The sequence below is a fragment of the Colletotrichum karsti genome (genome assembly GCF_011947395.1).
Source record: "Colletotrichum karsti strain CkLH20 chromosome Unknown Scaffold2, whole genome shotgun sequence".
Lineage (NCBI taxonomy): Eukaryota > Fungi > Ascomycota > Sordariomycetes > Glomerellales > Glomerellaceae > Colletotrichum > Colletotrichum karsti.
In genome coordinates this window covers 1,049,907-1,076,922 of record NW_024065902.1, presented here as the reverse complement: position 1 = coordinate 1,076,922, position 27,016 = coordinate 1,049,907, and the positions used below count along the sequence as shown (strand labels likewise).

Here is a 27,016-nt window from a genome sequence, read left to right as displayed (position 1 = left end):
AGAAAAGACCAGATTACATGGTTGAGCACGCGCGTCGGCCGGGGCTAGCAGCACGTGGGAAAAAGGGAGAAAGGAGGATTTTAAGGTCGTTGGTGGCTGAGACGAGACTCGAGCCGGAAAGCTGTGGTTGGAGAAGAATGGAAGAGAAGAGAAAAAAAAGAGCTCTGTGGGGTGCGAGCTTCTTGAAGCTTGGAATTCGGTTGGGCACGGGCGGTCAAGCGAGGAGCGATAGTGCCGCCCCACGCCGTAAGAAAGCTCAGCAGGCTCGATGCAGCATGTGACGCTAGACCCTCTGAAGATTGGTTGTGGGCTGCTGCTTGTGTAATGCTACATGGAGGGGCACTGACAGCCTAGAAACTTCCCGCCGACTTCGAAATATTTTGGCCGCCACTGCAGGCCACGCTCAAGACCACGTGCTTTCAACGATAGGGAAATCGTGACCTGAACACGTACTCGGACTCGGTATTCTGGAAACACTCAAACATGCCCTTCGCGCAGCTTGTCCTGGGTAGTCCGGGCTCCGGCAAGAGCACCTACTGCGATGGCAGTAAGCTAGCTTCCTCCCAACGCATACTCCATGGTCCTGCTAACAAGATGCGCCTAGTGCACCAGTTCATGGGCGCAATCGGCCGCGCATGCTCTGTCGTAAACCTCGACCCCGCAAACGATCACACGAACTACCCAAAGGCCCTCGACATCCGCGACCTGGTGAAACTGGAGGATATCATGGCTGGTGACAGATTAGGCCCGAACGGAGGCATCCTGTACGCTCTGGAGGAGCTGGAACACAACTTTGAGTGGCTTGAGGAAGGACTGAAAGAGCTTGGAGATGACTACATTCTGTTCGATTGCCCGGGTCAGGTCGAGCTCTACACACATCACAACTCCTTGCGCAACATTTTCTTCAAGCTGCAGAAGCTCGGATTCAGAGTGAGTCCCACGGATGCCCAGTCCCTAAGCTGCCTCTGCTGACTATTTCTTCCCAAGCTCGTCGTCGTCCACCTCTCCGACTCATTCTGCCTCACGCAGCCGTCGCTCTATATCTCCAACCTACTCCTGGCCCTCCGCGCCATGCTCCAGATGGACATGCCACACATCAATGTCCTGACCAAGATCGACAAGGTCGCCTCCTATGACTCCCTGCCGTTCAACCTCGAATATTACACCGACGTCGACGACCTCTCATACCTAATCCCTTACTTGGAAGAAGAATCGCCGGTGATGCGCAACGACAAGTTTGGCCGACTGAACGAGGCAGTCGCAAACATGATCGAGAGTTATGGGCTGGTCCGGTTCGAGGTGCTAGCTGTCGAGGACAAGAAGAGCATGATGCATCTTCTGAGGGTAATAGACAGGGCCGGAGGGTACGTGTTCGGAGGTGCCGAGGGAGCCAACGATACCGTGTGGCAGGTGGCCATGCGCAACGAGTCGTCCATGATGGAAATTGGCGATATCCAGGAGCGCTGGATCGATCGCAAAGCCGAATACGATGAGATCGAGCGGAAAGCGTGGGAGGAGCAGCAGGCCAAGATGCAGGGAGAGCAGGAACCTGCGGCTCCCGAGCCAGATCAGACTATGGCCGACTATGACCCAGACTTTGGCGACATGTCGATACCGGCAGACAGTGGCGTGAAAGTACTGCGCAAGAATAAATGATACCCTTCGTCCGTCGTTTTGGTTCCCGTCGTGGTCGCCGTCGATATTCATCTTCATCCGTCATCTTCGACCATGTTCTCGTCATCCGAGACGTCAGATGCGTCGAACATGACAGTATCCGCAGCTTGTGCCTTGCCTTCATTGAACGATGGCAGCGCGCCACCCGCCGCAGCTGCGACGGAGTCCTTGGCGGCAAGCACAAGTTGCCTGGCTTGTCTGATTGCCTCCTCTTCGGCCTTTCGAATAGTGCCACTCACTCTGACCACCCTGAACGTACACGGCTTGCCGTCTCCGTTCTTAAGAGGAACACGGTCCATGAAAGTCAAGGCCGCCCAGACCATGCGATAGTGCTCCCTTTTCACTCTCAGGATGAAAGTCGAAGTTGCCGGTGAGAGGTATTTGACTGTTTAGGATTAGCAGTTATTCAAATGGAGAAATGAGTCCATCACGGGATTCGGAGAGGTCATATATGAAGGACGAGCATTTCGCACTCACCTTGAAGGTTCCCCTCGATCGCTCCGGATCCGAAATCACCAAAGAGTGAAGCGACTTCAGCGCGCAGCGCCTTCACAAGTGCTTGGGGAGTGAGCTGCCCCGTCGTCGGTTGATGCATAACCACAAAATCCGGTACATTGCTCCCTTGTTGTTTCGACGCTCCAGGTGGATAAATGATGTTAACGAGAAGATACCTCTCCTTGATTCGGACCATCTTGCATGCGTGCTGGCTGGCGTCCTTGAGATCGTCAATGAGTGACTGTCGAAATTGATATGGAAAAAGTTCAAGACGCGGTACGTACTCGCGTCAGGCAGTTGCAGGGGACTTCAACAGCTGTGGTTCAAAGCGGGCCCCTGCGGGATATCGCTGACTAAGGCGGGGGAGCTTCACCTCCGGCAGGTACCTAGCTCCTCTACCTCAGAAGCTTCCGACGTCACTATGCGTACAGCCAAACAGTTTTAGTAGTTTGGACGTTTCTGACGGTGTGATCCAGAGATATCCGATTGCTTATAATACTGGTTCATTTTCTACCAAGATCTGAAGTTGTCTTCTTCACTTGAACCGGGGGTCACGACTCATCCTCCGTCATCATGGATACCCCTCTCAAAGTAGCCATCTTGATTGTCTCGACAACAGCGTCCAAGGACCCTTCGACCGATAAGTCCGAGCTTGTTCTGAAAGATGTCATCGAGCAGGAAGGTGGTGGAAAATGGATCGTAACCGATAGCAAGATCGTGCAAGACCATGTTCCTCAGATCCAGCGCCAGGTCATGCTGTGGGCAGACGTTGGTCTTGAGGACGGAGTCAACTTGATCCTCACCACGGGTGGCACCGGTTTCGCTGAATCGGATAGCACTCCTGAGGTATTTCTGTTTCTCTCACATTCCATCCCTTCTGATTTTTAACACATATAAAGGCAGTCAGTGCTCTCATTCACAAACCTGCCCCGGGCCTAGTTCACGGAATGCTCGCTGCCTCTCTCGCAGTCACTCCATGTAAGTGACCTTGAAACATCACAATGCGGTATACTGACCTCCGTAGTTGCCATGATGTCGAGGCCGGTAGCAGGAGTTCGAAACAAGACCCTCATCGTAACCCTCCCCGGATCACCCAAGGGAGCCAAGGAGAACCTCCAAGCTATCTTGAAGACGTTACCCCATGCCTGCGTCCAGGCCGCTGGTGCGGATTCAAGGCTCCTCCATCAAGGCGGTGTTAAGAAACTTGAATCCGAGGCTGGAATCAGTTCACAAGGCGCACCGGCAGTAACGACGTCCCAGAAAGACCACACGCATTCCCATTCCCATTCTCACGCTCACGACCACAGCCATAACCACGGCCACGGCCATAGTCATGATCATAAGCATGGCCACGGCCACGGACACGGACACGGAAGCCTGGTCAGACACACCAAACCAGGCGATAACCCCCTCTCCAACGACCCCAGCCTCGGCCCGTCCCGCAGGTATAGAGAGTCGCCTTATCCGATGCTGGAAGTCGATGACGCTCTCCGTCTCATCAACGATTTCACCCCTGACGCCGAGATCGTCACCTCAGATCTCGGCGTGAACATGATTAACTCGGTATTGGCCGAGGACGTCACAGCCAGAGAAAGCGTACCCGCCTTCCGCGCAAGCATAGTCGACGGCTATGCCGTAGTCGTACCGAAGGACGGCAACATGAAGGGCGTCTTCCCCGTAACCGCAGTATCCCACGCCGCCCCCGGCGAAGCCAAGACGTTGAAGGAAGGAGAGATCGCCAGAATCACGACTGGAGCCCCGCTGCCTCCGGGAGCCACCTCGGTCATCATGGTTGAAGACACCATCCTGAAGTCCAAGACGGACGACGACAAAGAGGAGAAGGAGGTCGAGATCCTGGCCGACGGCGTCAAGCCCGGCGAGAACATCAGGGAGGTCGGCAGCGATATCCAAGAGGGCGAGACCATCCTCAAGAAAGGCGAGCAAATATCCGGCGTGGGCGGCGAAATCGGCTTGCTGGCGGCCGTCGGTGTCGCCCAGGTGAAGACCTACAAGCGGCCCGTCATCGGCGTCCTATCCACAGGCGACGAGATCATCGAGCCGGACCGTCCGGGTGGCCTGCGACTGGGCGAAGTCCGCGACACCAACCGCATCACGCTGATGTCCGCCGCACGGCAATGGGGTTTCGAGGTGGTTGACCTCGGCATCGCGCGCGATAAGCCCGGGTCTCTGGAGGAGAACTTGCGCGAGGGACTGCGCCGCTCCGACCTGCTCATCACCACTGGTGGCGTCTCGATGGGCGAGCTTGACCTGCTCAAGCCGACGATCGAGCGCTCCCTCGGCGGAACGATCCACTTCGGCCGTGTTGCCATGAAGCCTGGCAAGCCGACGACTTTCGCGACGGTGCCGGTTAAGTCAAACCTCGGCGAGCGCGTCACCAAGACCATCTTCTCGCTGCCTGGTAACCCGGCATCCGCTCTTGTGACGTTCCACCTCTTCGTGCTTCCGGCGCTGCATAAGCTTTCCGGAATCGTGCCGGCAGGCCTCCCCAAGGTGCCAGTGACGCTTGCTCATGACTTTACCTTGGACAAGGCGCGGCCGGAGTACCATCGAGCGGTTGTGATGGTTGGCAAGGATGGTGTTCTCTCTGCAAGCAGCACGGGCGGCCAAAGGAGCTCGAAGGTAGGAAGTTTGCGGTCTGCCAATGCGCTACTTGCTTTGCCAAAGGGCGCTGAGCCCTTGAAGAAGGGATCGAAGGTGGAGGCACTGTTGATGGGCGATGTTCGGGTAGAGATTTGAGGATGCCCAAGTTGGGAACGCTTTGCGGAATGAGTTATGCATAGAATGAGAGCAGCACGTAGCGTTACAAATTGACTGCCATAGTCGTTGTTTTTCGGATAGCTTGCCGCGCAGAAATCACTTCGATGAGGGACTATAATACGTTGGTAGTATACAATACAAGATGTCCTCGCCCTGCCTTTATGCCATTAACGCCAGCCCAAGAAGCCTTGGTGCAATGCAGTGCTTCACTGTACATCGTTCGAGTTCGACATTCGTAATGCCGTATGTGATATTCTCCCCCTGTTTTCCCTCCCTGCCGCTAGGAATTCGTTACTCTGCCTTGAAGCCGTTCGTCTTGCCGGCCACCAACAGTCCCACGATGAGACCGAAAAGACCGAGGACGGAGGAGAAAATCTCGACGACGAGAATCTTGACGAAACTACCACAGAGTTAGCATAACTGCGTAGCCTTTCCGAAGGCAAGCTGAACACGTACAGCGTGGGGTCGGCAGCATCGGCCAACGCCGCTCCACTACCGTTGATGCCGACAGCAACACCGCAAATCAGGTTGCACATTCCGACGGTAATACCTGCCCAAAAGAGGGCGTATCCGGTGTAGTAGCTGTTGGCATCGTACAGAGTCTTGCCCTCGGCGGGCTCGAGCTGGGCAGAGAAGACGATGGCCATAATGACGCCGTAGATGGCGACAACCTCGCAGAAGATAATGGAGATCAAGTTCTTGGTTCGCACGCGCGGGGCCTTGACGCCTGCGCCGAGGATCGAGGATCCGGTGATGAAGATACCCCTAGATAGGAAGTTCCCGTTAGAGTCCGAAAGCCCCGCCATATATCGATGATGCATATCGTTGAAGGGGTCGCGAAGGGTGTTATTCGTACCATGCCGCGCCTACGACGGAGAGACCGATGCACATGCCGATGCCCATGTCCGCCCATGTGTAAGGCGAGATGGACTCGAGGAACTCGCCCACGTTGAAAGCCTCTCCCGAACCGGTGAAGAGCATGTCTATTGAGAAACGGGGGCTCTGGTTAGCTATTGCGTTCTCGCGCGCGAAATCGTGTCGACATCATCGCAGGGGTCGGGGTTCGTACAAGCTCCCACCACGGTGAGGGCGCCTCCAATGCCTCCCAGGCCATACGTGAGACTCATCGTGCTCGATTCGGCGGTTTCTTCGTTGCCGTGGGTGGTCGTGGATGTTGGTTGTTTGACGGCGAGGGTCTGGGGGGTTGCAGCTACGTCGAGCTCTCGAGGCCAAGCGAGTGAGGTAAGGTAACTGAAGTGAGGTAAGGCAAGAGCCAGATTCGGTAAGGTCACATGACGCGTTATTGGCCGTTGCTCAGTGCATTAGGTAATACTCCTTGGTGCTGGCGTGTGACAGCAGGCAACAAGGAAAGTGACCCACTTCCCGAAAGCTGACTAACGCGAATCCAAGGATATCCTCAAACAAGGCCATTATAAATACAACTTAGCCTCTTTCACACTCGCAACCTCCCAAATCGCCGCCCGCCCCCAAGGAGATCAGGAACAAATCTCCACGATGGCAGCCGCACCTCAATCTTTCTACGAGCTTTACCGCCGTAGCAGGTACATGCGCCATCCATCAGACTAGTAATACTAGTCATTTCGTGCTATATGGACTAACTCGCGTGCTCCTCCGCAGTATCGGCCTCGCGCTGACAGACATGCTCGATGATCTCATCAGTGAAGAGCGCATTCACCCGCAATTGGCGATGAAGATCTTGGCAAACTTCGATCAGGCTATAACAGAGGCTCTTCAGAAGAGCGTCAAGGCTCGCCTGACTTTCAAGGTAAGTGCGCTGCGAGCCGAATTCCTGGGTGTCGCAACTGCCCTCTCGAGACTTGCGCCATTCCCATTCCACGGTACGAAGCAAATCGGATGGCTGACTCTTTTTTTGCAACTACACAGGGATCCCTCAGCACCTACCGGTTCTGCGACGAAGTCTGGACCTTTCTTATTAAGAATGTCCAGTTCAAGCTCGATAGTGGCGGGCAGATGGTGTCTGCGGACAAGGTCAAGATCGTCAGCTGCAACGCCAAGAAGCCGGGCGAGGGACCTTGAAGAACGATCGAGTGTGCACGAACGAATACGTACGCATTGCTTGGGATGGGTGACAGACAGCGTCCGCGGCGGCCTGCATACCACGGCGTTCAGGAAATATTCATTGATGCTCTTTTCTACTACATGAGGAATGGTTACGGAACGGTGGACGAGGGCGTTCACCCAAATTGCGACATTTGATACCACTCTAGGTTTTGCGCGCATATCATAGACAGTGCTACTCAGGCTTTGTCAATAGACTGGCTGCCACATATTGATGCGTGTCAATCGAAGAGGATGTTCTGCGGCTTTCAATCATCTTGACTTCAAGCGTCTTTTCGAGCTTGAAAACTTGCATCTGCATATTGTGGTGTATCCGATGCTTTGATTTATAATCCTCAGGGTGACCTAGCGTGCGGTCACACCTTTGCGACACGACAGTTGTCACACACAGATGCTCACTCAAATTGATCCGCAAAACTACAGAGTAACAACATCTTATCAATGGGCGATTCCAGTCGTTGGATAAGGTATCCAACTTCTCGGTATCTGAGATCGATACACAGCATTGTTGCCGGGGCATCATACGTCATTCCGTCACTCGTACACCCCACAGCAAGATCCGCCTTGTTGAGTTCAGAACTGCTGCATCTCATAGCCTGTGCTCCAAAATCTTGCAAGAGTGATACCAAAGTCAATTGCAGAGACCATACGATGCTCTCTCAAGTGACGATGTCTGGCTCCCAGCCTCCTGAGCGAGGGGACGGCCGATGCCGGGTACCTGCAGAGCCGGGGGGTGCCACGGTGCCCCATCTGGCGGAAACGGGGAAAGCGTCCGAACAGTTGTCCGCTCCAGTTTCGTCAATCGGAGAAGTTAGGTGAGGAACAAAGACGCAATTGCCCTTGAGTCCCTTATCGTCTAGCATCAACGGTTGTTTGGTTGCCAATTACACGTCTTTGTCATCAGCAGTTTGCCCGTCAACAACTTTTCCATCTTCCGCTTAACCAATTCATACGCAAAAGGAGGGCAAATTTGTCTTCTTCTAGTCAGACATTGCGACAAACTGACGCCTCCGTATTCCTTTCTCCAACGCCGAGGCTCTAAACATACACGTGCATCCTTGACTTGTGTACACTGGGATTCCCCTAGTCTTTGACACTGGTCAAGTCGTCAACCACATTCAATTCCCATCTGCCACCGCCCATTGAGACAGGACGCGCCTCCCGTCGCAGACTCCCCAAGCGCCCGCCAGCTCATCCCATCATCCCGTCCCGGACTTCCAGCTTCAAGTCTTCGGCAGCTGTAATCACTTCGGTGCGTCTGCAACTCCGGCACACTGACCGTAGCACAGCCTGACTAACGCTGTCAGCCGCTGTCCTTACCTCATCCTCCCGTCCGTCTCAGCATCGCCAAGCGCACCAACACCACCACCACCACCACCACCGCATCCCGGCAGCAGCAGGGGGGCACAACACCCAAGAATTCTCCCTCCTCCCTCTTCCTCTCTCCACATAATGCTCCGCCAGCGACAGCCTGCCGCCGCTGCATCCGCCCCCGATCGCCCTCTTAAGGAAGAGATACCCACCATGGCCGCCGCGAAGACGACGTCCCTGGACAATGAGCGCCGTCCGCTGCTCCCACGGCACGAGGACGACGAGCACAGCCAACCGCCGACCGAGGCAGACGAGAACGAGACAGACGACGACTCCAAAATGACCTGGGCTCGCCGAAACCAATGGATTGTGCTTGCCATTGCCAGCGGCGCTTGCGCTGCGTTCAACGGCGTCTTTGCGAAGCTGTGAGTGGATTTTCTCACCTGTCTCATGGTTCGGCTCAATCGGGACGTGATGCCAAGTATTCTCGGTAAACCCGTCTTACTTACAACGCTGCAATTCGATTTTTGATTATGAGGACTCGTCTGAGGATTTCCTCAGTGTTTACATCTGTTTTCTTTTCTTCATGTTTTCATTGTTTCGACTAGCGTTTGGACGTTTCATGAGCTCGGGGCAGCTTCTTTGTTGAATGTCTCACTCACAATGCATTCAGGACCACAACTGATCTCACAACCACCATTTCGCAAGCAATCTCAAATTTCCTGGGATTGTCGGATATTGAGGGTGCTTTCGAGGTCGTCATGAGAGCCGTAAGTTCAGTGAAAATTGCCCCATTAAATGCCGATGCTAATCAAGCACAGGTCTTTTTCGGTCTCAACCTCGTTTTCAATGGCATTGTAAGTTTGACTCAAAACTGCGCTCATCATTCGACCATCAGGACTAACACACTCCAGATGTGGACGCTCTTCACAAAGGCCCTGGCCAAGGGCAACTCAACGACGCAGGTCTCCATCATGAACACCTCGTCAAACTTTGTCATTACCGCCATCCTCGGCCTCGCCATCTTCTCCGAGTCTCTCCCGCCGCTCTGGTGGCTCGGCGCCGCCCTCCTCGTCGCCGGCAACGTCATTATCGGCCGCAAGGATGAGACCGCTGCGGACAAGTCCGTCGACTACGCGCCCTTACCCCAACAGCCCGGCCTTGCGCCTGCGGATGGCGGCGAGGAAGATAAGGAGGAGTCTGAGGATGAGGACATCGTCGATCTGGGAGACTTGTCATCGCATGAGCATCGGGCATGAGGGCAGCATAGACATGGAAGGTAGAGGCCGCGGAAGAGAGTATTTACGTGCTGATGTGTACAAACAAATACCTGTAGGATACCCTTGAACATACATTGACTGCAAAGCGGCTGGCCTCAGAGAGGGCAGAGTGATTGGCAATAGTTACAAATGAGACAGCCCAGTATCGTCATATCGTCACCGAAGGCAGCCTATGTCTTCCTTTCATTGCCGCTGCCACGGTGCTCTGATCGTATGATACCATGCTGCGTGTGTAAGGGACACAGCCTTATTTTACCCGTGCGAAGAGTTGGGCATCTCACTTTCAGAGCCTTTCCACCAGGAGATCTTCTACGGCATTCGTTATGAAACGAGGCAAACCAAGTTAAAGTCTACACAGATTCGGCCTTGCACCGTCATCGTCGCCCGGCACTGCCACTCACAGGACGAAAGATCATTGACATGCGCCAATGCGGCGTGGTTCTCTTACACAAAAGGCAGTTGACAACACTGAAGTCCCGACAACCCACAAGAATTTGGACGTTGCACGCGGGGGAAATATCATTTGTATAAGCGATTATTGATGCCTTCCCTCGAATTACAACACAGATCACTTATACTCTCAATGATGGTTGTCTGATAGTTTCTCACTGTATGGTCACACTCTCCCTGCCGCCCGCATGCATCGCCACTGCCCTCGCATTCCGCCTCGCAACGATTGGACTGCTCGCCCCTTGGCACTCCGACTGCTACACAAGCATTCCGCCCGGAGCAGGTGCGGGATGATGCCACTGGGCGTCGGAACCTCACAAGCGACCCAAGCAGAAGAGGGCCTCTTATACGATTAATTCCCCGGGCCAAGATGTGTGTCATTCAATCATTTTGTCTCTGTTCTTTCAAGTCTTTTGCAGCAAGATTAGAAACCCCGTCAAACCTTCACTATGTTGTTCATTCTCGGCGCCCAGAAAAGCATCTTCAACCCCTTCTTGCTTCTTGCCTCCGTCGTCTTTGCTCAAGAAACCATCACAGCAGACCCGTGCTCGACCGCAAGATCAGTCGACAGCTCCTGTGTAGCAAAATACGGCGTAAATCGCAGCAACCCCGGGCTCGACGTGAGCGTTGCTTCTCCGACATACCACGATGTGGACCTCGTTCGGTGTTTCTGCTGCCTCGGCGAAGCTCCCATGACACCAGTCTGGTCCTCCTGCGCAGCGCAGATCGGGACGAAGACGGCGATGAGCTCGGAGAAAGAGTGTAATTTACCGTGCTTTCCTTTCTCTCCACATGTGTGCAGTGGTATTGCTCATTAAGGTAACACGCGAAGCTGACGAGAATACATCAGTGTTTAACAGCATATTCACTGGCTGCGCCGGCTTCGAGGCGTGTCGTGTGGAAACGGCCACGCCCGCGGCTTGTAATGTGATCAGCAGCCGGGTTGCGAGCTGCTCCAAGTTCGCTTTGACGCAGGGCACAGCTAGGATACCGGCCGACGAGAGATACTCGCGAATGGAGGACTGCGTATGGTGAGCTAGGTTCTTGACCTAGAGTTACATTTCTAACTTCAACACAGCCCCGGTTCATCTCCGTATGAGTTCAACGATGCGCTAAATGCGTGCCATGACTGGGCTATACTCCACAAACCAGAACTCGTTACCGGTGAGTGAATACCCCTCCTCTTCTGAATCACACCAGTACGCATGAGTAGGCGGATCTGGCAGTCGTCAATCATACAACGGACCTGACTGATTCACCGTTCATCTTTTCTCAGACCTTTCAGCATTCCTCCCGTTCGCATGCTACGACGAACCAACAACGACATTCTCTGCCACCGCCACAAGCACGGCTCTGTGGACGACAGAGGAAACCGGCACCTCTTCCTTCGCCTCGACGACAGCGGCTTCGACTCCAGTGTCTTCGGCCGGATCGGCGATCCCGTCAAACACCGCTGTAAGCCAGGCCTCGAGCTCATCGCCGCAACCAAACTCGTCAATCATCATTATAGTGGCCGTGGTTGTTGTCGTCTTTCTCCTCGGGGGCGGGATAGCCGTCTGGTCGAGCGTCAAGGGTGGCGGGAATGATAGTAATATGGTATGAGTAGGTCTACATAGAGGTCATGGAGGTTGAGGATATGCAAGCCAATGAAAGATTCACCGTTATTCAACTTCAGTCCCACGTCTGCTGTTGGGCATTAGACGGGCCCGCTGGCAAACACTGCCAGAGCAGCACGAGGCGGCACCACGGGTCGTGAATCATAAGCAGCAGCTCCAGCTGTACTAACAATCCCGTGCACACAAGTGAATTGAGTGATCCGGATGCCATTCAGTGATACGGGACAGACCTTCTCTGACAAGTATATGAGCCTTTCCAACGTCCTTCAACCCTGAAGTCCAAAAGCTTCCTAAACACTCACCCAAACATAGACAGCCTAAAGATCGAACAAGCACCATGGCCCCCTCCAGAGTACCAGCCGCCACCCTTGACGATGTTCCCGATATCGCAGACACCTGCAAGCTCATCGTAGCCAGATACAGCACCATCGTTGCCCACCAACGCCACGGCGGCCCGCACGCAGTAACGCGAGAAGTCGAGAAGTCCATCGACTGGGCCATCAACGAAACGGCAAACACCATCCCCAGAATCGAAAGCGTCATCCGCACGATCCAGGCCGGCGCCGACCGCCGACGCCAAAAGCTGCCCGACATTTCATACGTCCTGTGGACCCGGTCCCTCCAGAACGCGAAGAAGGACCCCCTGGGACCCGAGTCCCGAGTCCCGGACGAGGTGCTGATCGAGGACATACCGCGTCTCGCTGACCGTTTCAGGGCTGTTGCGGTGCGATTCGAGGAGCTTGAGAGGGACCCGTATGTCCGCGGCGATGTGAGTTTGATGCGTTTGGAGTAATTGGATTATGGGGATGGCAAGCTGACGTCGAGCAGGATATCCTGAAGAGTTACGACCGCGTCAATGTGGTTCTGATGGAGTGCCAGCGGGTGAAGAAGTACCTCACGGAGGCCCTGGACGATGTCCTCTTTGCGCTGACGGGAAAGGATTCAGAGATGGAAGAGTCTCTGAGCGATTCGTGCTCCAGTGAGGAATCTAACGGGAGTCAAGACGCGGATGATACTGCCGAGAAGCCTGAGGCAAAAGACGACTTGGTAGAAAACGGAACGGTAAAAAGGCCAGTGTTTGGCGAAGTTTCCTCGCGCGGTACGGACGGGATTCAAGAAGACAATGAATCACTATGATGTATAACGTGTCTTCTAGGTAGATGGAAATAGTCTAGCTGCACAGATGAAGTCCGTAAAGTTAAGAATTCGCAAAGGATACGGAGGCAATCGTATTCGATATGGCTTGGGAACAACCACTAGATACTAGTCACTGGCATCTGTACCGCGAGAACTCAATGTTGATATCACTTCGCGGTCTGAAGGGTATTTACTCTTTTGTTAGATCTACACCAACCCCTTTCAAGGCATCTACAGCCCACTCGGGGTACTTTGACTTATCATCATACAGCCCACCAAAGAACTCCCTGATGTAGTTGGGAAACCTGTCCTCAATGATGGACTGCCTGATCTCTCTCATCAGGTTCAACTGATACCACACGTTGTGTATACTCAGCAAATGAGCAGCTACCGTCTCCTTACCGGCGTTGTGGTTGATGAATGCCCGAGTGACGTTCAAGCCGCCCTCACCCTTTCTACAGCATATGCAGCCACAACCCTCCTCAATAGGGCCGTAGTCGTGCTCGTACCTCCAGTTACGGATGTTCAAGACGCCGGCCTTGGTAATCGCATTACCAAACCGCGCTGTCCGCGTTGGCCACACGCAGTCGAACATGTCCGCCCCCAACGCAACACTGACGACCAAGTCTTCCGGGTAGCCAATTCCCATGACGTACCGCGGCTTCAGATTGGGCAGCAGCTCCGTACACGTCTGGACGACGCGGCAGTAGTCGGCCTTGGCCTCGCCACCACTCAGCCCGCCGATGGCGATACCGGGCGTGTCGCGGGCGAGCATCTCGCGGGTGCACTCGCGGCGCATGTCGAGGTCGAGACCGCCCTGGATGATGCAGAACAGGTTCTGGGTGGTGGGGTTCTTGTGGGCGGCGATACAGCGGTCGAGCCAGCGGACGCTGCGCTCCATGGCCTCGCGCATGCGGGCGGCGTCGGGAGATGTGGTGACCAGGACGTCGTCCAGCTGCATCATAATGTCGCTGCCTATCGAGTTTTGTAGGGACATGGAGTGCTCCGGCGTCAGGAGCATCGGGGAACCGTCATGCGGGCTGAGGAAGCGCACGCCCTCTTCGGTGATGCGGGCCAGCTTAAGGAGACTGACCATCTGGAAGCTGGGGAGCGTCAGTCTCCTGCCCATGCTATTCAGTTGATCCGAGAGTCTCTTACCCTCCACTATCAGTCAAGATATTGTGCTTCCACCCCTGAAGCTTGTGGGCTCCGCCGACGGCATCGAGGACCTCTTGGCCGGGCTTCAGGCCGAGGTGGTAGGTGTTGTTCAGGCATAGGCGACAGCTGGTCTCTTCGAGCTGTTCGGGAGTCAAGCCTTTGAGGGAAGCCTGAGTTGCGACTGGCATGAAGATGGGAAGCTGGACCGGACCATGGGGAAGCGTCAGGATGGATGCGCGAGCTCTCGTCGTCTAGCCTAAGTTGTCAGCAGAGGTCTCGCACGCGATGGTCATGCGACCGCATGGGTACTAACTGAACAGCGAGCGACGAGCTCGAATGTGAGGGCGGGCGAGGACCCGACCATAGTTGACGCCATCCTTTTCGCTATCCACATGGACGATCGTGCCCAGAGGCTGCTTGTATAAGGAGGAGAGGAAAGATTTCCAAGTTGGATGCGAAATGTAAGTCACCAAATTCGATGCGCTAGGAGGACTTTCCTAAGGCGGGATATGGGACTTTGGGCTTAGCGGGGTTTGCATAGGTGGTACCCGTACCTTAGTGGGGTTTTGATATGTCGCTGTTCGTGTTGTCTTCATGCTATGTACCGTATCTGCTATTTGTGCCTGGGTACTTTATCTATGGATCGCTACATATAATATCGAACACCAATATGAATAAGTAGCGAAGATCAGTACAGCTTCCTCCCCAGGCATAAGTTGCTTGCGCAAGTTGTGTAACCGCAAGTACATGTCACTGACTGGCGTCCAGACTTTGAGAGAACGGGGCCGGAGACACTGACAGGGGTAGCTAATACCCAATCAGACAGCGCCGGCAACTTCCGGGGGTCTCCAATTGAAATTTCTCACGCAAATCGACGCAACGTCTACGAATTCGCGATACATTTGACTGACGACTGAGCTCACCACGAGAGCTCAGACAGCCGCCATGTCTGCCCGATTGTCGCCCGGAGGGGCGCTCTTGAGATCATCGCGGATGTTCTCTGTCCCGAAACCGCTCCCGCCAGCTGGAGGCGACGCCGCTGCCGTCTCTCGCCATCTCTCCCCGACCGCGACGACGCCCTACCCGACACACCAGACCATCACCACTCCCGAGTCCTCGAGGGCCATCGGCGACTGGGGTTTCAAGCGTGCCCTTCCCGTACACAAGACGATCAAGTCGTCAACGCCCGCCGTTCGTATCAGGCAGATCGACTCCATCGAGAAGGTCACCGACTACAGATCCGCCTCCGACCACACCATCACACTCCAAAAGTTCCAGGAGATGAATCTGCCTCTTTCACTACCGGCGACGAACCGAGCTCGTGTGGGTGGCCTCAACAACGCTCCCAAGTCCGTCTTCGAGGACGAGGGCGACTTTACCACGCTGGAGCCTGGCCGTCCCGAGGAAAACAGGTGGAAGTTCAAGGGTCCCTGGCTGGCCGGCTTGACCAAGGGCCAATTCGACAAGTACATGCGCAAGAACGTCCGCAGCAAGCGCGAGGAGTTCCGTTCTTTCCTGAAGAAACGTAATGCTGAACAGATGAATGCGGCGGCACTTCAAAAGGCTCTGGACCAGGGCCACGAGCCGCCGACGCCGTTGACGGCCGAGGACATCACCGACGAGCAGCTCATCGAGTACCAACGTAGGCTGCGCTCCGACCGCGTGACCTTGTTCTCCTTGGTCAGCGAGTTCCTCGACCTCGCCCCTCTTCAACCTCCCTCCTTCTTCAAGGACCGCATTGATACAGCGAAGCGCCCTAGCGTGTACGCTGAGAACGGCCCACCAATGTCCCACCCATCCGCCGGCATTTCATACCTCCGCACCGCCGCCTTCGCCGAGAACCACCCCGTCTACGGCCCCCAGGCGCATCAGACTCCCGTCCTGGCGCGTATTGTTCAACCGAGAAGCACCCAGCAGACCGCAAAGCTCGGTGTTGGTGGCTTCATCACCGAAGTACCCCTGGGCGACACCGCTTTCAACGCAAGAGCCTTCGCGGGTGGCAAGACCACGATTCCCGGCATTCAATCGTTCGACCCTGATATTGAGGGCGGTGCCAAGTCCTTCGTGCAGCCCCAATATGCTCGCGTCGACTCTTCTGGCTCCATCCAGATCACCGTTGGCGAGGCTGATACGGAGGCGCAGCTCATTTACAAGGAGCTGGTCGGCAAGGCTGATATTTACAACTCTGGTGCTTCGAGATCTGAGGCGAAGCGGAGCAACATGACGCCTCTTGCCCAAGTGCAGAGCAGGAAGAGTTTTCGCAGCCCCTACAGAAATGCCGAAGGAAACAAAGTCGTTGGGGATCGTCAACCTGCCAGGAACAAGCGCCCTTCAGAAAGCTCCCAAGGCTATGGCCTCGACCTGTCGTAGGTTGACCATGTAGAGCAAGGAGGGATTCGGCCAGCGGCCTGTCTCATAGAAGGTGGACTCGGCTCCTGCGTGGGAGACAGGGGCACGTTGCCGTGTACTATGTATGGTATTGTAAAATTAAAAAAGAATACAGCCCATTACTTGATCAAAAACTCGCACGTCATCAGTGGTATACTTAGTTCGTCATCCCCAGGCTTTGCCAGGCCAGCAGGTCAAAATTCGCCCGTTAGAAGTGGACCTGATCTTGGATTTCGGCCACCTCCGCTTCCGCCGGCCACCTCAGCACGGAGCACCCGGCCCCGTCACGGAGCTCCTGTCACGTGCACCCACGGCGGGTCTGCCCCATGGCCCGTGCACGAACTTTCGGCTGGCGGGCTGCCCTAATTTTTTCCACAAGGACCATATCAAAAATTGTCCGAACCGCGAACTCTTGACATCTCGACGACAGCGACAGCCTCAACTAACCGACCTCACCACCCCTTCCAGCAACAACCTGAGCCAATACCGCCAAAATGGGTCGCGTCCGCACCAAGACCGTCAAGAAGTCCGCCAAGGTCATCATTGAGCGTTACTACCCCAAGCTCACCCTGGACTTCGAGACCAACAAGCGCATCTGCGATGAGATCGCCATCATCGCCTCCAAGCGCCTGCGCAACAAGGTCAGCAGAACCCGAGAGACAGCCCGCGCAGAGAAACCTCGAAGCGGAGAAGAAATCTTGAAGGGAATGAAATTTTGCTGACGGTGGATTTCAATGCAGATTGCTGGTTACACCACGCACTTGATGAAGCGCATTCAGCGTGGCCCCGTCCGCGGTATCTCCTTCAAGCTCCAGGAGGAGGAGCGTGAGCGCAAGGACCAATACGTCCCCGAGATCTCCGCCCTCGACTTCACCCAGAACTCCGAGAGCGGCCAGCTCGACGTCGACGTCGAGACCAAGGACCTGCTGAAGCACCTTGGCGTACGTCTCTCCCCTTGTTGTCCGCGAGACATCACGACGACGCTTCCCGAAGACAACACGCTGACTGAATACACAGTTCGATGCCATCCCCGTCAACGTCATCCCCGTCGCCCAGACCCAGGTCCAGGAGCGCGGTGGCCGCCGCTTCGGCGACCGCCCCCCTCGCCGCGACTAAATCTTCTCTACGAACGGCTCAGGAAAGGAACAAAATGGGTGGAAAAGTTTACGGTCTCACGGCAACGGCATATCATGATACACTACTGCTCCGGGCGTCTTGAGGACGGGTTTGAGTGCATTTTAGGAACTGGAAAAAAGTTCTTCTCCCCAAGGTGTCGCCGATTCTCCTGGAGTACTCCGGAGATGACGCTTGATTGCCAATACCACCCCCTTTTCTACTGTGATTCTGCTCTAACCGCGAGGCTGGTTCTGCCGGACCTCCGTGACGACGTGGTCTTGTCACTGTTGCTGCCAGACCATGGCCTTGTGAACGAAGTGCTGCCAAAATTGTGGTCAAAATGCTGGCTCGCCATTTGGGTATCAAAATCTATGTGGGCGACCTGCTTTTCCACTAGCCATTGTCCATGGCTGTTCCGTAATCCAAAATCCTACATCCGAACATCCATTTAACACGCAGAGCTCATTGCGAAGACTCTGCTTCTGCCATTTTCTCGACCAGCGCCATTTCTGCGTGAGCTTGAGCTTTGCCGGCTCCTGGCCTGTGACCTTCAACCATCATATGTGCGTCTTCTGCAAACACGCCATCTTCCACAGGCGCCTTAACCTCCTTCTCCCGGATCGCCAGCGTAAATTGCTTGCCAGAACGCTGCTGGCCTCGCTCCAAAGCAAGCGTCGCGGATTCATCCGCCGCCCTCCTCCCCTCCTCCAGCCTAAGATTCGCGAGATCCCTTGCGGCTTTCGCAGCAGGGTCTTCCGGTGCCTTCTCCTCGCCGAAGAGCTCAATCTCGATGTCAGGGATGCCCATGCGCTCCCACGCAGCTGTCTCGTTCAGCTGGACCTTGACGTAGAGCGCCCTGCGCTGGCACTCCCTGGAGCACCACTTCTCGGACTCGCGGCGGTTGACGATGTCGAAGTTGCTCTTGCCGACGTTGACGAGCCTCCACTCGCCGCCCTTGGATGCCTTGGGCTTCGGCTGCGCGCAGAGGGTGTAGCCGCACAGGCCGTTGACGTTGCGCTCCTCGATGAGGTCGTCGTAGTCGGAGGGCTGGAAGAGGCGGATGTTGGCCTTGAAGTCGGCGGCGTCGTGCGGGGCGGGTTTTGCGGACGAGTATTTCGGGCTGCCGCGTTCTGTCGGGTATTCGGAGAGGAGGGCGATGGATTCGAGGATCTGGAGCTCGAGCTCTTTGCGCTGGTGGATGATGCGGGCGTGCTGGATTGCGATTTCGCGGGGGTCGGGTTTCTTGGGATCTGGGGCGGCCTCGGCTGGCTTTTTGAGGATGCCCTTGAGGGGTCTTGAATCGGTCGCCATATTCCGTTCGTCCTCGTGCAGCTACTGAGTAGACTGCGACGGCTTTTGAATTACTGGATGCGCGGGCTCAATGCCCATACGAAGATGTCGTAGATGTAATCTTGGGTGGGAAGAGAGCAGAAGAGAAAGTATCACTTCAGATGAGTAACGTGAGGGAACTTCCAGAGGCACGATGGTCGTAAGAGCGGCGAGATGTGAGGGTGAAAATTGTTAAGCCGCGTTGGAGAACATCCGATGCTGCTTGAGCTTCCGACCCCACACTCAGATCCCCAATCGACATCCAATGTACCATACATACGTACCCATTTCTAGGTATCAGCAGGTCCCTCCTTCCTGGTGCTGAATACTGGGAAGCAGATGCGATCTAGGTAGTCACATTGTGGCGCGGGGTGTTCGGGTGGCTTCGTTGGCACGTAATTTGGTGTATATTCTCTTCTGTTCATTGGTTCGACCAGCTGAAGAAAGGTAGCGGTTTCTTGTCCGCTACACTGGACTGGTTTGATCTTGGGGTCGTCCAGGTTGCCCTGTGCCACACACACCTTCGAACAAAGTCGTCCTCCCGCACCACCACACCACAAACTCACCCATCTGGACTACTTTGCTACCTTACTAGCACCAGCATCAGCCCGACGTTACCGTGCCAGACCTGACGGCTAGCTGCCTGACCAGAGCTGCTGCGACTGCTACCCTTTCTTACCTTGATCTACCTTGCACCACAAGGTCCTCTCCGACCAACCACGAGCTTCGTACGGCCTGGCTGTGCCTCCTCCTGCGCCTGGTCTATCTTAGTCCTGCCGTTGCTCCCGTCCATGACGGTGGAGGACATTTCTGTTTGAGAACTTAAGTGAGGCATCGCAGCGCCTAACATCCATCCTCGCCTTCGAGAAGCTCCTAGGGCCCCCTCCCATCTTGAAGATTCAGAAACTCCAGCCGGGTCTGAATAACACACGACGAAAGACATTAGACCTCGCTCTTGGGACGACGTTACGTTATACGAACCCCTGCTCTTAGCACCGCCTGCCAGTCATCTTGCGGATACAGCGCTGCTGGATCAGTTAGGCAGACAGGAAAACGACATATTGTTCCGAACCGCCCCCTCGGCCAGCATCCCGCCCGCATTGCGGCTCCCTCCATCGACGCAACGCACCGCACCGCACCGCACCGCCAGCAACCCCAAAGCTTGGGCTGCTGCAAGTGAGAGAACACCAAAGAGCATTTGTCACCACGGTCCAGAATACTGCATAGTATTCTTCTCTCTTGCGCCCCGGGCTGCATACATGACTCTTGTGCGCGCATAGGTGTCCCTCCCAGGTAGGGCCCCCAATTGCCCCGGCACATTGAACTAAGAGAGTTACAAGTTCATGCGCTGACGTCGACACGCCAACTGTAGATCCCTCCACCCCCGTCCTTCCTCGTCACAGCCTCTTTCTGTCTCCGACCGCCCCCCTTCCATCCCCTCAATCGGTTTGAGAAAATCCGTCTTTCGGCCTCGACTTGATCTGCTCTTCAACCCATCGCCAACCCCGCGCGTTTGAGCTGTAGCTGCTTGTCGCCGCTGCCCGAATAACGCCTCGCTGTTCGCTTCCCGCCCGCTACTGCAACCAACAGCCCACGTACCCCAAGGTCAAAGCTGCTGACGACGATTCCGATTCCGTTGCCCCACACCCCAGAGCCCAGAGCCCAGAGCCCAGAGCTGCTGCTCGCTCTGACCTGCTCGTAGCGACTCCTCCTCCAACTACAACCCAACAAGAACGACGACAATCCACTCCCCGACGACGACGATTTGAACATTGCCGGCCATGTCGACCGTCCCATTCAGGGTCAAGGCCCTATTCGAATATTCTTCGCCTCACGAAGATGATTTGCAATTCCCCCCAGGTGTCATCATCACCGTGACGGAAGAGGAGGATGCCGATTGGTACAACGGAGAATACGTCGATGACTCCGGCGTCAAACATGAAGGCATCTTCCCTCGCAACTTTGTCGAGAAGTACGAGCCCCAAGCCCCGCCTCGCCCGACGAGAACTCGCACCAAGAAAGAGCCCGAGGTCACCTCTCCCATCTCGGAGCCGAGCGCCTCAGCTCTTCCCCCCGTTCAACCAGAGCCGGAAGCTCAGGAGGAGGAGGCACAACCTGCGCCGCCCATCCCCGCAGCTCTCCCCACCTCGCCCGAAGCACCCGCAGCTCCCGAACCCGCGCCCGTGAAGGCTCCCGAGCCTGTTCCTGAGCCGACTCCGGCAGCTCCGGCCCCGAAGCCCATCGAATCTCCTGCGGCTACATCGCCTCCTATCGCCAAGGCCCCCGCTCCGTCGAAGCCTGGCCCCCCGCCGAAGCCATCCAGCAATGCATTCAAGGATCGCATCGCAGCCTTCAACAAGGCCTCGGCTGCGCCCATTACGCCTTTCAAGCCGAGCGGGCTGACTGGAGGAGCTGGCTTCATCAAGAAGCCCTTCGTGGCTCCTCCCCCTAGCCGAAATGCGTACGTCCCGCCTCCGCAGCAGGCTCCGATCGCAAAGGTCTACCGCAGAGATGAGGACCCCGAGATACAGGAGAGAGAGACCGAGAGCCAAGAGACAGCCGAAAAGGCCGCGGCCGCTCCTGCCCCCGAAGAGGGCGATGACGCCCCGAAGCCCCTCAGTCTGAAAGAGCGCATGGCCCTTCTGCAGAAGCAGCAAATGGAGCAGGCACAGCGCCACGCAGACGCTGCTGCAAAGAAGGAAAAGGCCAAGCGACCTCCGCCCAAGAAGCGCACCGATAGCCAGGAGGCGCCTGAGGAAGCTGGGGCAGCTGCTGCGACGCCCGAGGGCGTGGAGGCCGATCAGGCGGCCGTACGAAGCTCTGTAGACTCTGCTCGGGCACCGCCCCCGCCCGCGCCTAAGCGCAAGCCCTCCAGGGGTCCTGCGGCGGATGACGGAAACGAGGCCGATATGAGTGGTGCCGGCGACACCACGGAAGGACCAGAGGATCTGACTGAGCGCGATGATAGCGATGCGGCACCACGACCCATTCCCCGACCTCAGGTGGCCCAGGTGGCGTCGCCTATTGAGGCGCGCAAAGATGAGGAGCAAGACGAGGAGGAGGAAGAGCAGGAGGATGACGACGTCGATCCCGAGGTTCGCAGAAAGGAAGAGCTTCGCGCGAGAATGGCCAAGATGAGCGGTGGCATGGGTATGCACGGCATGTTTGGAATTCCAATGGGCGCGCCAGCCCCGCCGCGAAAGAAGAAGGTTGAGAAGCCTGTCGAGGCTCCCGCTGAGGAGGAGCGCGAAGAGACAACTTCTCCTACTGGCCGTGTTCCCGTGCCGGGCATGATGGCCTTGCCTGGAATGGGTGTCCCTAGGCGATCCGAGGAGCCGGTTGAGGTCGACGAGCCGGAGCGTCCTACATCCCCAAGAGCGCCGCCTCCGCCTCCGCGGACAGTAGAGGAGGCTCAGGACGAGCCCGTCACCAGCCCTGCCCCTGCTTGTAAGCTTTCTCCGGGTATACAAAGTCCTACTACTGACGATGTGAAAGTGCCCGCTCGCGAGCCTGCAGGCGCGCCTCCTGTTCCTGGAGCTCGACCTGCGCCGCCGCCTGTGCCAACTGAAGGTGAGTATCTCCAGAGAGAATGCAGAACCACGTCTGACATGGTAATAGGCCGACCTCCTACCTCTGGGCTTAAGTCTCCCAGCGAGGGTTCAGTCTCCGACGATGAGCTGTCTGGCGGTGTTAATGACACCCCCAAGGTCGAGGAGACTGCACGCGCTCCTCCTCCCCTACCTCCCGTCGCGACCGGAAGCGCAGTACGGTCGCCGCCTCCTATCCCCCAGGCTGGTGATCAATTCTCGCCAACGTCTCCCACCAGTGCTGGAAATAAGCGGATGAGCAGAGCGCCACCTCCAATTCCTGGATCCGCACCTGCTGTTCCACCAGCTCAGTCACGGCCACCACCGCCTCCCCCTCCTAGTGGCCCGCTGAGTCGTCAGTCAACACAGGATATGCATGTTGCATCTCCGATTTCCCCTCCTATCAGACCCCCGCAGCAGGGCGAGGAGGAGGACGACGAGGTCACCGAGTATGAGGGTGATTACGACACCGACATTGCCTCGTCAGTTCCGCACAAGGATGCTCTGAAGGCCCACGCCCGAGACTCTAGTATCGAGGACAATACCTCCGTCAGATCGCCGGTGTCTGATGCTCCACCAACGTTGCCGCCGCCCATCCCCACCGGCGCAGCTCCTCGGGCGGTCCCACCTCCTATTCCATCTCAACCCCCGCCCCCGCCAGCCGACAAGCGACGGTCTGTGGATGTTCCCCGAGGAGCGCCTCCGCCCCCGCCCCCGGCGAAGGAGCCTGCGCCCACCCAAGACGATGATGAATATGATCCGTACAACTATTCCGCACCAAGAATCCCCTTTCAACGCACTCCGAAGATCGAGGAGGAGGGATACTTCGAGTCAGAGACGCCGCCTCTGGCTTCACCTGCGCAATCGAGAGCTCCACCACCCGCACCTCCGGCGGGCCGCGCTCGCCAATCCCTGGATGTGTCCAGAGCTTCCATGTCTCAGAGGCGGTCCATGGACGCCTACAGGCCTTCCGTTACGGCTGAGTCTGGCTTTATTGCCAACGATGTTGATTTGGCCAAGCAAAGCGGATGGTGGCGTCAAGACAAAACAGTGCCGCCTGTCTTCCAAGGTAGACGTGATCTTTATTATGAGACTGATGAAGCGACAGAGGGGTCCAACATCACTCGTACAATCTATGTCCTCTTCCAAGACTACTCGCAAACAATCATTACGGTGCAGTACGACCAGAATAACGCGTCGGATGTTCTGATTGAGCAACGACACGATTCACCTCCGAGGGCGCTCCGTCAAGACGAGCTGGAACAGTCTTACGAGCGCTTCGGACGGCCGATCGCCGAAGCGGTTGCCTCTAAGAAGGAAACTATTGTTGGCGATGGAACGCCGCATGGTCTTGTGCATGAACTTTTTAAGCCCTTCAACGACGTCCTCGCACCTATTGGCACCAGAGCCTACGGCGCTCTCGTTTACTCCAACATGGCCAACGCCTCGACGCAGCAAAACGATCAAATCCGCCCTGGAGACATCATCTCCGTCCGCAACGCCCGCTTCCAAGGCAAGCACGGCCCAATGCATGCCAAGTACTCGATGGAGGTCGGCAAGCCTGACCACGTGGCCGTCGTCTCGGAGTGGGACGGCACGAAGAAGAAGGTCCGCGCCTGGGAGCAGGGCCGCGAGAGCAAGAAGGTCAAGGTGGAAAGCTTCAAGCTCGACGACCTACGCAGTGGTGAGGTCAAGATCTGGCGTGTGATGCCCCGTAGCTGGGTGGGATGGAACAGCCCGTCTTAGGAGATGTACTTGGACCGACAACCACCGGCTCTGAGCAGGGTCTGTTCGACGACGAGTTCGTCTTCGATGGGGAGGCGGAGGTCACTGAGGAAGGAGAAGAAGCATCCGACAAGAGGTCGCGAGTCCGTCGATTCGGTATGAAATGCATTGTCCTCGCGCGCATCTTTTTACCAAAAAAGGGAGAGGAAGAGAGATTAGAATGGGAGCGCGCAGCAAAACCTTCTCATCTCTTGGGGCCTTTTTCTTCTGTTCTTTTTCGTGTCGTTACTTCGATCGTTCGCTCCCACGCCTCCCCTGCAGCATAACTTCTTTGCTTTAGGTAGCTAGCAGCAAACTCATTGATTGATGGTTACTTATTTCCAAAGAGCCGTGTTTTCGTTCCGAGGCGAAATGCTTTTTTCTTCTGATAGACTTTAAGAGTAATCATTGCTTCCTGCCTTTTCGTTTAGATGAGTGTCCCTGCCGGTCTTTCCCTTGCCTAGGTGTCCTTGGTGATGTCGTCTTCATGGTCACACTTGTGCTTCCATTTCGCCATGCGGATGTCTGACCGACGAGTGGAGGTTGATAGGTCTTGTTTGCTGCCTGCTTTGAGGTTGGGCTATCTCTCGACGGGGTTTTTCACGATATATATATGAGAGGAGTATGCCAGCCTCTAGTGGAGAACCAAGGAAAAGATGTGGCTCTGTTATCTTGTGTTGCTTGGAAACCTCGATTCGTATGTTTGTCTGTCCAATTCAGGAGTCTGATACTCATGCTTGCGAACCATTGGCTCGTCTGGAGTGACATCCCTGAAGAGCCCTCGGCCGGGGATGTCGACGCTCGAGTTGCTAATATAGAATGGAATGTTAACGCCTGGAAGCGCGGACGATCATTCTATCGTCATGGTGAAACGGTGTATAGTCCTTGAATAGTCCTCCTCTGAGACTCTTGAGGCACACATCTCCTCGGCCGTTGAAGTGCCAATTGTGCCCATGATCTTCAGAAATTCGAGGAAGAAGTTATTTGGGTCCTCCGCGTCCCGTGTAGTGCCATTTGGGTGGGAATTGAATATTTTGAAGGAGCCGATTCGACGAAAGTGCCCTTTGCTCTTACCACAACGCTTGAGGGCAATTCCAGAAATGTGAAGTGGTCGCAGCATGTCCGTTGTGAGCCCATCACTTCCGCCTTCACGATAGTTTTCTCCAGAACCACCAGAGTTATCATACACCTTTCCGAAGCGCCCCTCTTTGTCTTCCCTCACGCGGTCATGTACACCCGCATCTGTGTCATCGCTACCTTGATCCATTTCGTGATTCTCTCCTCCATCGTTCTTCCTTTCGATGTTATGTGCGGCGCGATGTATGTTTTCATCAACTTCAGGCTCATCCTCGAAGTCTTTCGTTGTTTGAGAAGGCATGGCGTTGCTGTCTCTCAAACTATCCCCATCCCCAAATACTGGGAGGAGGTATACGCCCTCCTTGGTATCTTCTTCGAGACAGTCGATCGATATTGGAAAGGGCATTATCCCAGTTTCGAGCTGCAAGTATGTATAGCTACTCTCGAAGGTCGGAGCTTGTCGCAGATCTTCGCCCTCGACCTGGTCCGGAGACAAGGTGGCCCTCAATAGCTCCGAATATGCTATTACCAGCTTTCCTTCGCAAATCAACCCAAAGGGGTCTTCGCCGCTGGGTACTATTTCAGCTTGAAGGACATGGATGTAGTAATTTCTATTACAATGCTTGCCGACAGGCCGGCTTTCCGGGTAATAGACGAATTGAGCGTCCACGGACATCCATGACCACGTAGGTGCCCTCCACTTTGGCCTCTTTCTCGACATCCCGACACATCTCCAGGCAAGTCGGTTGAGAAGATCGTTTCTCCACATTCCTGCTAGGTACTGGTCCCCCGCGTGAACTTGTTGCTGCCGTTTAGCGACGCCAGATAGTGCAGGCAGATAATCCGAGCTGTATGTTAGCTTCGTTGCAGAATACTGCAGAACAATTGAAGGCCAGTCTAATGCTTCGCATTCGGGACGGAGTGTTCGGCCTATAAACCCGTAAAAGCAACCGTCTGGTATGAATTCAGACCTGATGGTGGTCCTACATTCCCAAAATGCACCCTCAAGCCCATAATGAATGGTTCTGGGTGCTAGAAGCCTCTCTTGATAAGCCCAGGCTCTGGTGGCTAGGTGGGTCCAATCAATGGAAGTAGAGTATGCGTTTGGATCGCAGAAACTTTGCCACCTGTGCTCGTCGTTGCTCACCACCTTCACCCGTGCTATAGTGCCAAAGCTGTAGCCATCCGGCCGCAGAAAGCAGCCTTGATGTACGTCTTTTGCGTCAGACGCTGCAATGTTGAGATATGAGCCGCCATAGACGGATTGCATACGAACTGACTCCCTCTTCCAGTCGGCCTGGTCTTCTTCGTCTTGGATAATGCAAAGCGCGTCAATCCAAATATAGGATATGCCAAGGTCTCTTGCAATCTGAATAGCGTCACTTAGGGTTTTGGGAAGTTCTTCGACTGGTATGTTTGCTAGAAATGACGAATAGCTTTCTGGCGTCATCTTGATGAATTGGCCGTCTCCCCAGCAGTAGCTGAGGGTTGCGTATTTGAGAGGTGTGACGGAGGGACACAGTTTCGCTGTCAGGACCAGTTTTAAACTGCCAGAGCTCGCGATCGAAACCAGTCTCGTGGGAAGTTCATGCTGAACAATGCTACGACAGCCGGCATGAGACGAGTCGCATTCAGCCAGCCATTCCTTTGCAATGTTGTGCAAGCCGGGAGCTAGTTTTGTCCACTTTTCAGCTGTTCAACGCCGTCAGTAGTTGACACTGAATAGGAAGGTGGAGAGAGCTGTTTGAGCAGACCT

At 55.6% G+C, this 27,016-nt stretch overlaps 12 protein-coding genes across 12 annotated transcripts; 8 read left to right on the top strand and 4 right to left on the bottom strand.

Moving 5' to 3' along the window:
- Nucleotides 1–483: 483 nt before the first annotated feature.
- CkaCkLH20_00869 (ATP binding protein) lies at nt 484–1,656 on the top strand (the record flags this gene model as incomplete). The annotated part of the gene is made up of 3 exons (XM_038883589.1): nt 484–547; nt 605–930; nt 988–1,656. 3 exons carry the CDS (start codon nt 484–486, stop codon nt 1,654–1,656), a joined length of 1,059 nt encoding a protein of 352 aa, XP_038751184.1.
- A 53-nt stretch (nt 1,657–1,709) lies between these two features.
- CkaCkLH20_00868 (Rpp14 family protein) lies at nt 1,710–2,365 on the bottom strand (the record flags this gene model as incomplete). The annotated part of the gene is made up of 2 exons (XM_038883588.1): nt 1,710–2,059; nt 2,152–2,365. The coding sequence occupies 2 exons, from the start codon at nt 2,363–2,365 to the stop codon at nt 1,710–1,712; spliced, it is 564 nt and encodes a 187-aa protein (XP_038751183.1).
- A 377-nt stretch (nt 2,366–2,742) lies between these two features.
- On the top strand, nt 2,743–4,926 carry CkaCkLH20_00867 (molybdenum cofactor biosynthesis protein; the record flags this gene model as incomplete). The annotated part of the gene is made up of 4 exons (XM_038883587.1): nt 2,743–3,015; nt 3,069–3,147; nt 3,194–3,422; nt 3,477–4,926. 4 exons carry the CDS (start codon nt 2,743–2,745, stop codon nt 4,924–4,926), a joined length of 2,031 nt encoding a protein of 676 aa, XP_038751182.1.
- A 312-nt stretch (nt 4,927–5,238) lies between these two features.
- CkaCkLH20_00866 (v-atpase proteolipid subunit) lies at nt 5,239–5,928 on the bottom strand (the record flags this gene model as incomplete). Its single annotated transcript, XM_038883586.1, has 3 exons — nt 5,239–5,347; nt 5,404–5,712; nt 5,804–5,928. The coding sequence occupies 3 exons, from the start codon at nt 5,926–5,928 to the stop codon at nt 5,239–5,241; spliced, it is 543 nt and encodes a 180-aa protein (XP_038751181.1).
- A 534-nt stretch (nt 5,929–6,462) lies between these two features.
- On the top strand, nt 6,463–7,005 carry CkaCkLH20_00865 (transcription initiation factor IIA; the record flags this gene model as incomplete). Its single annotated transcript, XM_038883585.1, has 3 exons — nt 6,463–6,509; nt 6,586–6,733; nt 6,853–7,005. The coding sequence occupies 3 exons, from the start codon at nt 6,463–6,465 to the stop codon at nt 7,003–7,005; spliced, it is 348 nt and encodes a 115-aa protein (XP_038751180.1).
- Nucleotides 7,006–8,499: 1,494 nt separating this feature from the next.
- Nucleotides 8,500–9,617, top strand: CkaCkLH20_00864 (transcription initiation factor iia small subunit; the record flags this gene model as incomplete). The annotated part of the gene is made up of 4 exons (XM_038883584.1): nt 8,500–8,783; nt 9,032–9,128; nt 9,180–9,215; nt 9,273–9,617. The coding sequence occupies 4 exons, from the start codon at nt 8,500–8,502 to the stop codon at nt 9,615–9,617; spliced, it is 762 nt and encodes a 253-aa protein (XP_038751179.1).
- A 920-nt stretch (nt 9,618–10,537) lies between these two features.
- Nucleotides 10,538–12,841, top strand: CkaCkLH20_00863 (uncharacterized protein; the record flags this gene model as incomplete). The annotated part of the gene is made up of 6 exons (XM_038883583.1): nt 10,538–10,850; nt 10,939–11,119; nt 11,167–11,252; nt 11,365–11,543; nt 12,021–12,473; nt 12,533–12,841. 6 exons carry the CDS (start codon nt 10,538–10,540, stop codon nt 12,839–12,841), a joined length of 1,521 nt encoding a protein of 506 aa, XP_038751178.1.
- Nucleotides 12,842–13,031: 190 nt separating this feature from the next.
- CkaCkLH20_00862 (queuine tRNA-ribosyltransferase) lies at nt 13,032–14,363 on the bottom strand (the record flags this gene model as incomplete). Its single annotated transcript, XM_038883582.1, has 3 exons — nt 13,032–13,944; nt 14,000–14,250; nt 14,313–14,363. The coding sequence occupies 3 exons, from the start codon at nt 14,361–14,363 to the stop codon at nt 13,032–13,034; spliced, it is 1,215 nt and encodes a 404-aa protein (XP_038751177.1).
- A 629-nt stretch (nt 14,364–14,992) lies between these two features.
- Nucleotides 14,993–16,369, top strand: CkaCkLH20_00861 (uncharacterized protein; the record flags this gene model as incomplete). The annotated part of the gene is made up of 1 exon (XM_038883581.1): nt 14,993–16,369. The coding sequence occupies one exon, from the start codon at nt 14,993–14,995 to the stop codon at nt 16,367–16,369; it is 1,377 nt and encodes a 458-aa protein (XP_038751176.1).
- Nucleotides 16,370–16,881: 512 nt separating this feature from the next.
- On the top strand, nt 16,882–17,503 carry CkaCkLH20_00860 (40s ribosomal protein s17; the record flags this gene model as incomplete). Its single annotated transcript, XM_038883580.1, has 3 exons — nt 16,882–17,028; nt 17,128–17,328; nt 17,405–17,503. The coding sequence occupies 3 exons, from the start codon at nt 16,882–16,884 to the stop codon at nt 17,501–17,503; spliced, it is 447 nt and encodes a 148-aa protein (XP_038751175.1).
- Nucleotides 17,504–17,965: 462 nt separating this feature from the next.
- On the bottom strand, nt 17,966–18,814 carry CkaCkLH20_00859 (duf408 domain protein; the record flags this gene model as incomplete). Its single annotated transcript, XM_038883579.1, has 1 exon — nt 17,966–18,814. The coding sequence occupies one exon, from the start codon at nt 18,812–18,814 to the stop codon at nt 17,966–17,968; it is 849 nt and encodes a 282-aa protein (XP_038751174.1).
- A 1,799-nt stretch (nt 18,815–20,613) lies between these two features.
- Nucleotides 20,614–24,165, top strand: CkaCkLH20_00858 (sh3 domain-containing protein; the record flags this gene model as incomplete). Its single annotated transcript, XM_038883578.1, has 3 exons — nt 20,614–22,279; nt 22,328–22,402; nt 22,451–24,165. The coding sequence occupies 3 exons, from the start codon at nt 20,614–20,616 to the stop codon at nt 24,163–24,165; spliced, it is 3,456 nt and encodes a 1,151-aa protein (XP_038751173.1).
- Between the last annotated feature and the right edge of the window lie 2,851 nt (nt 24,166–27,016).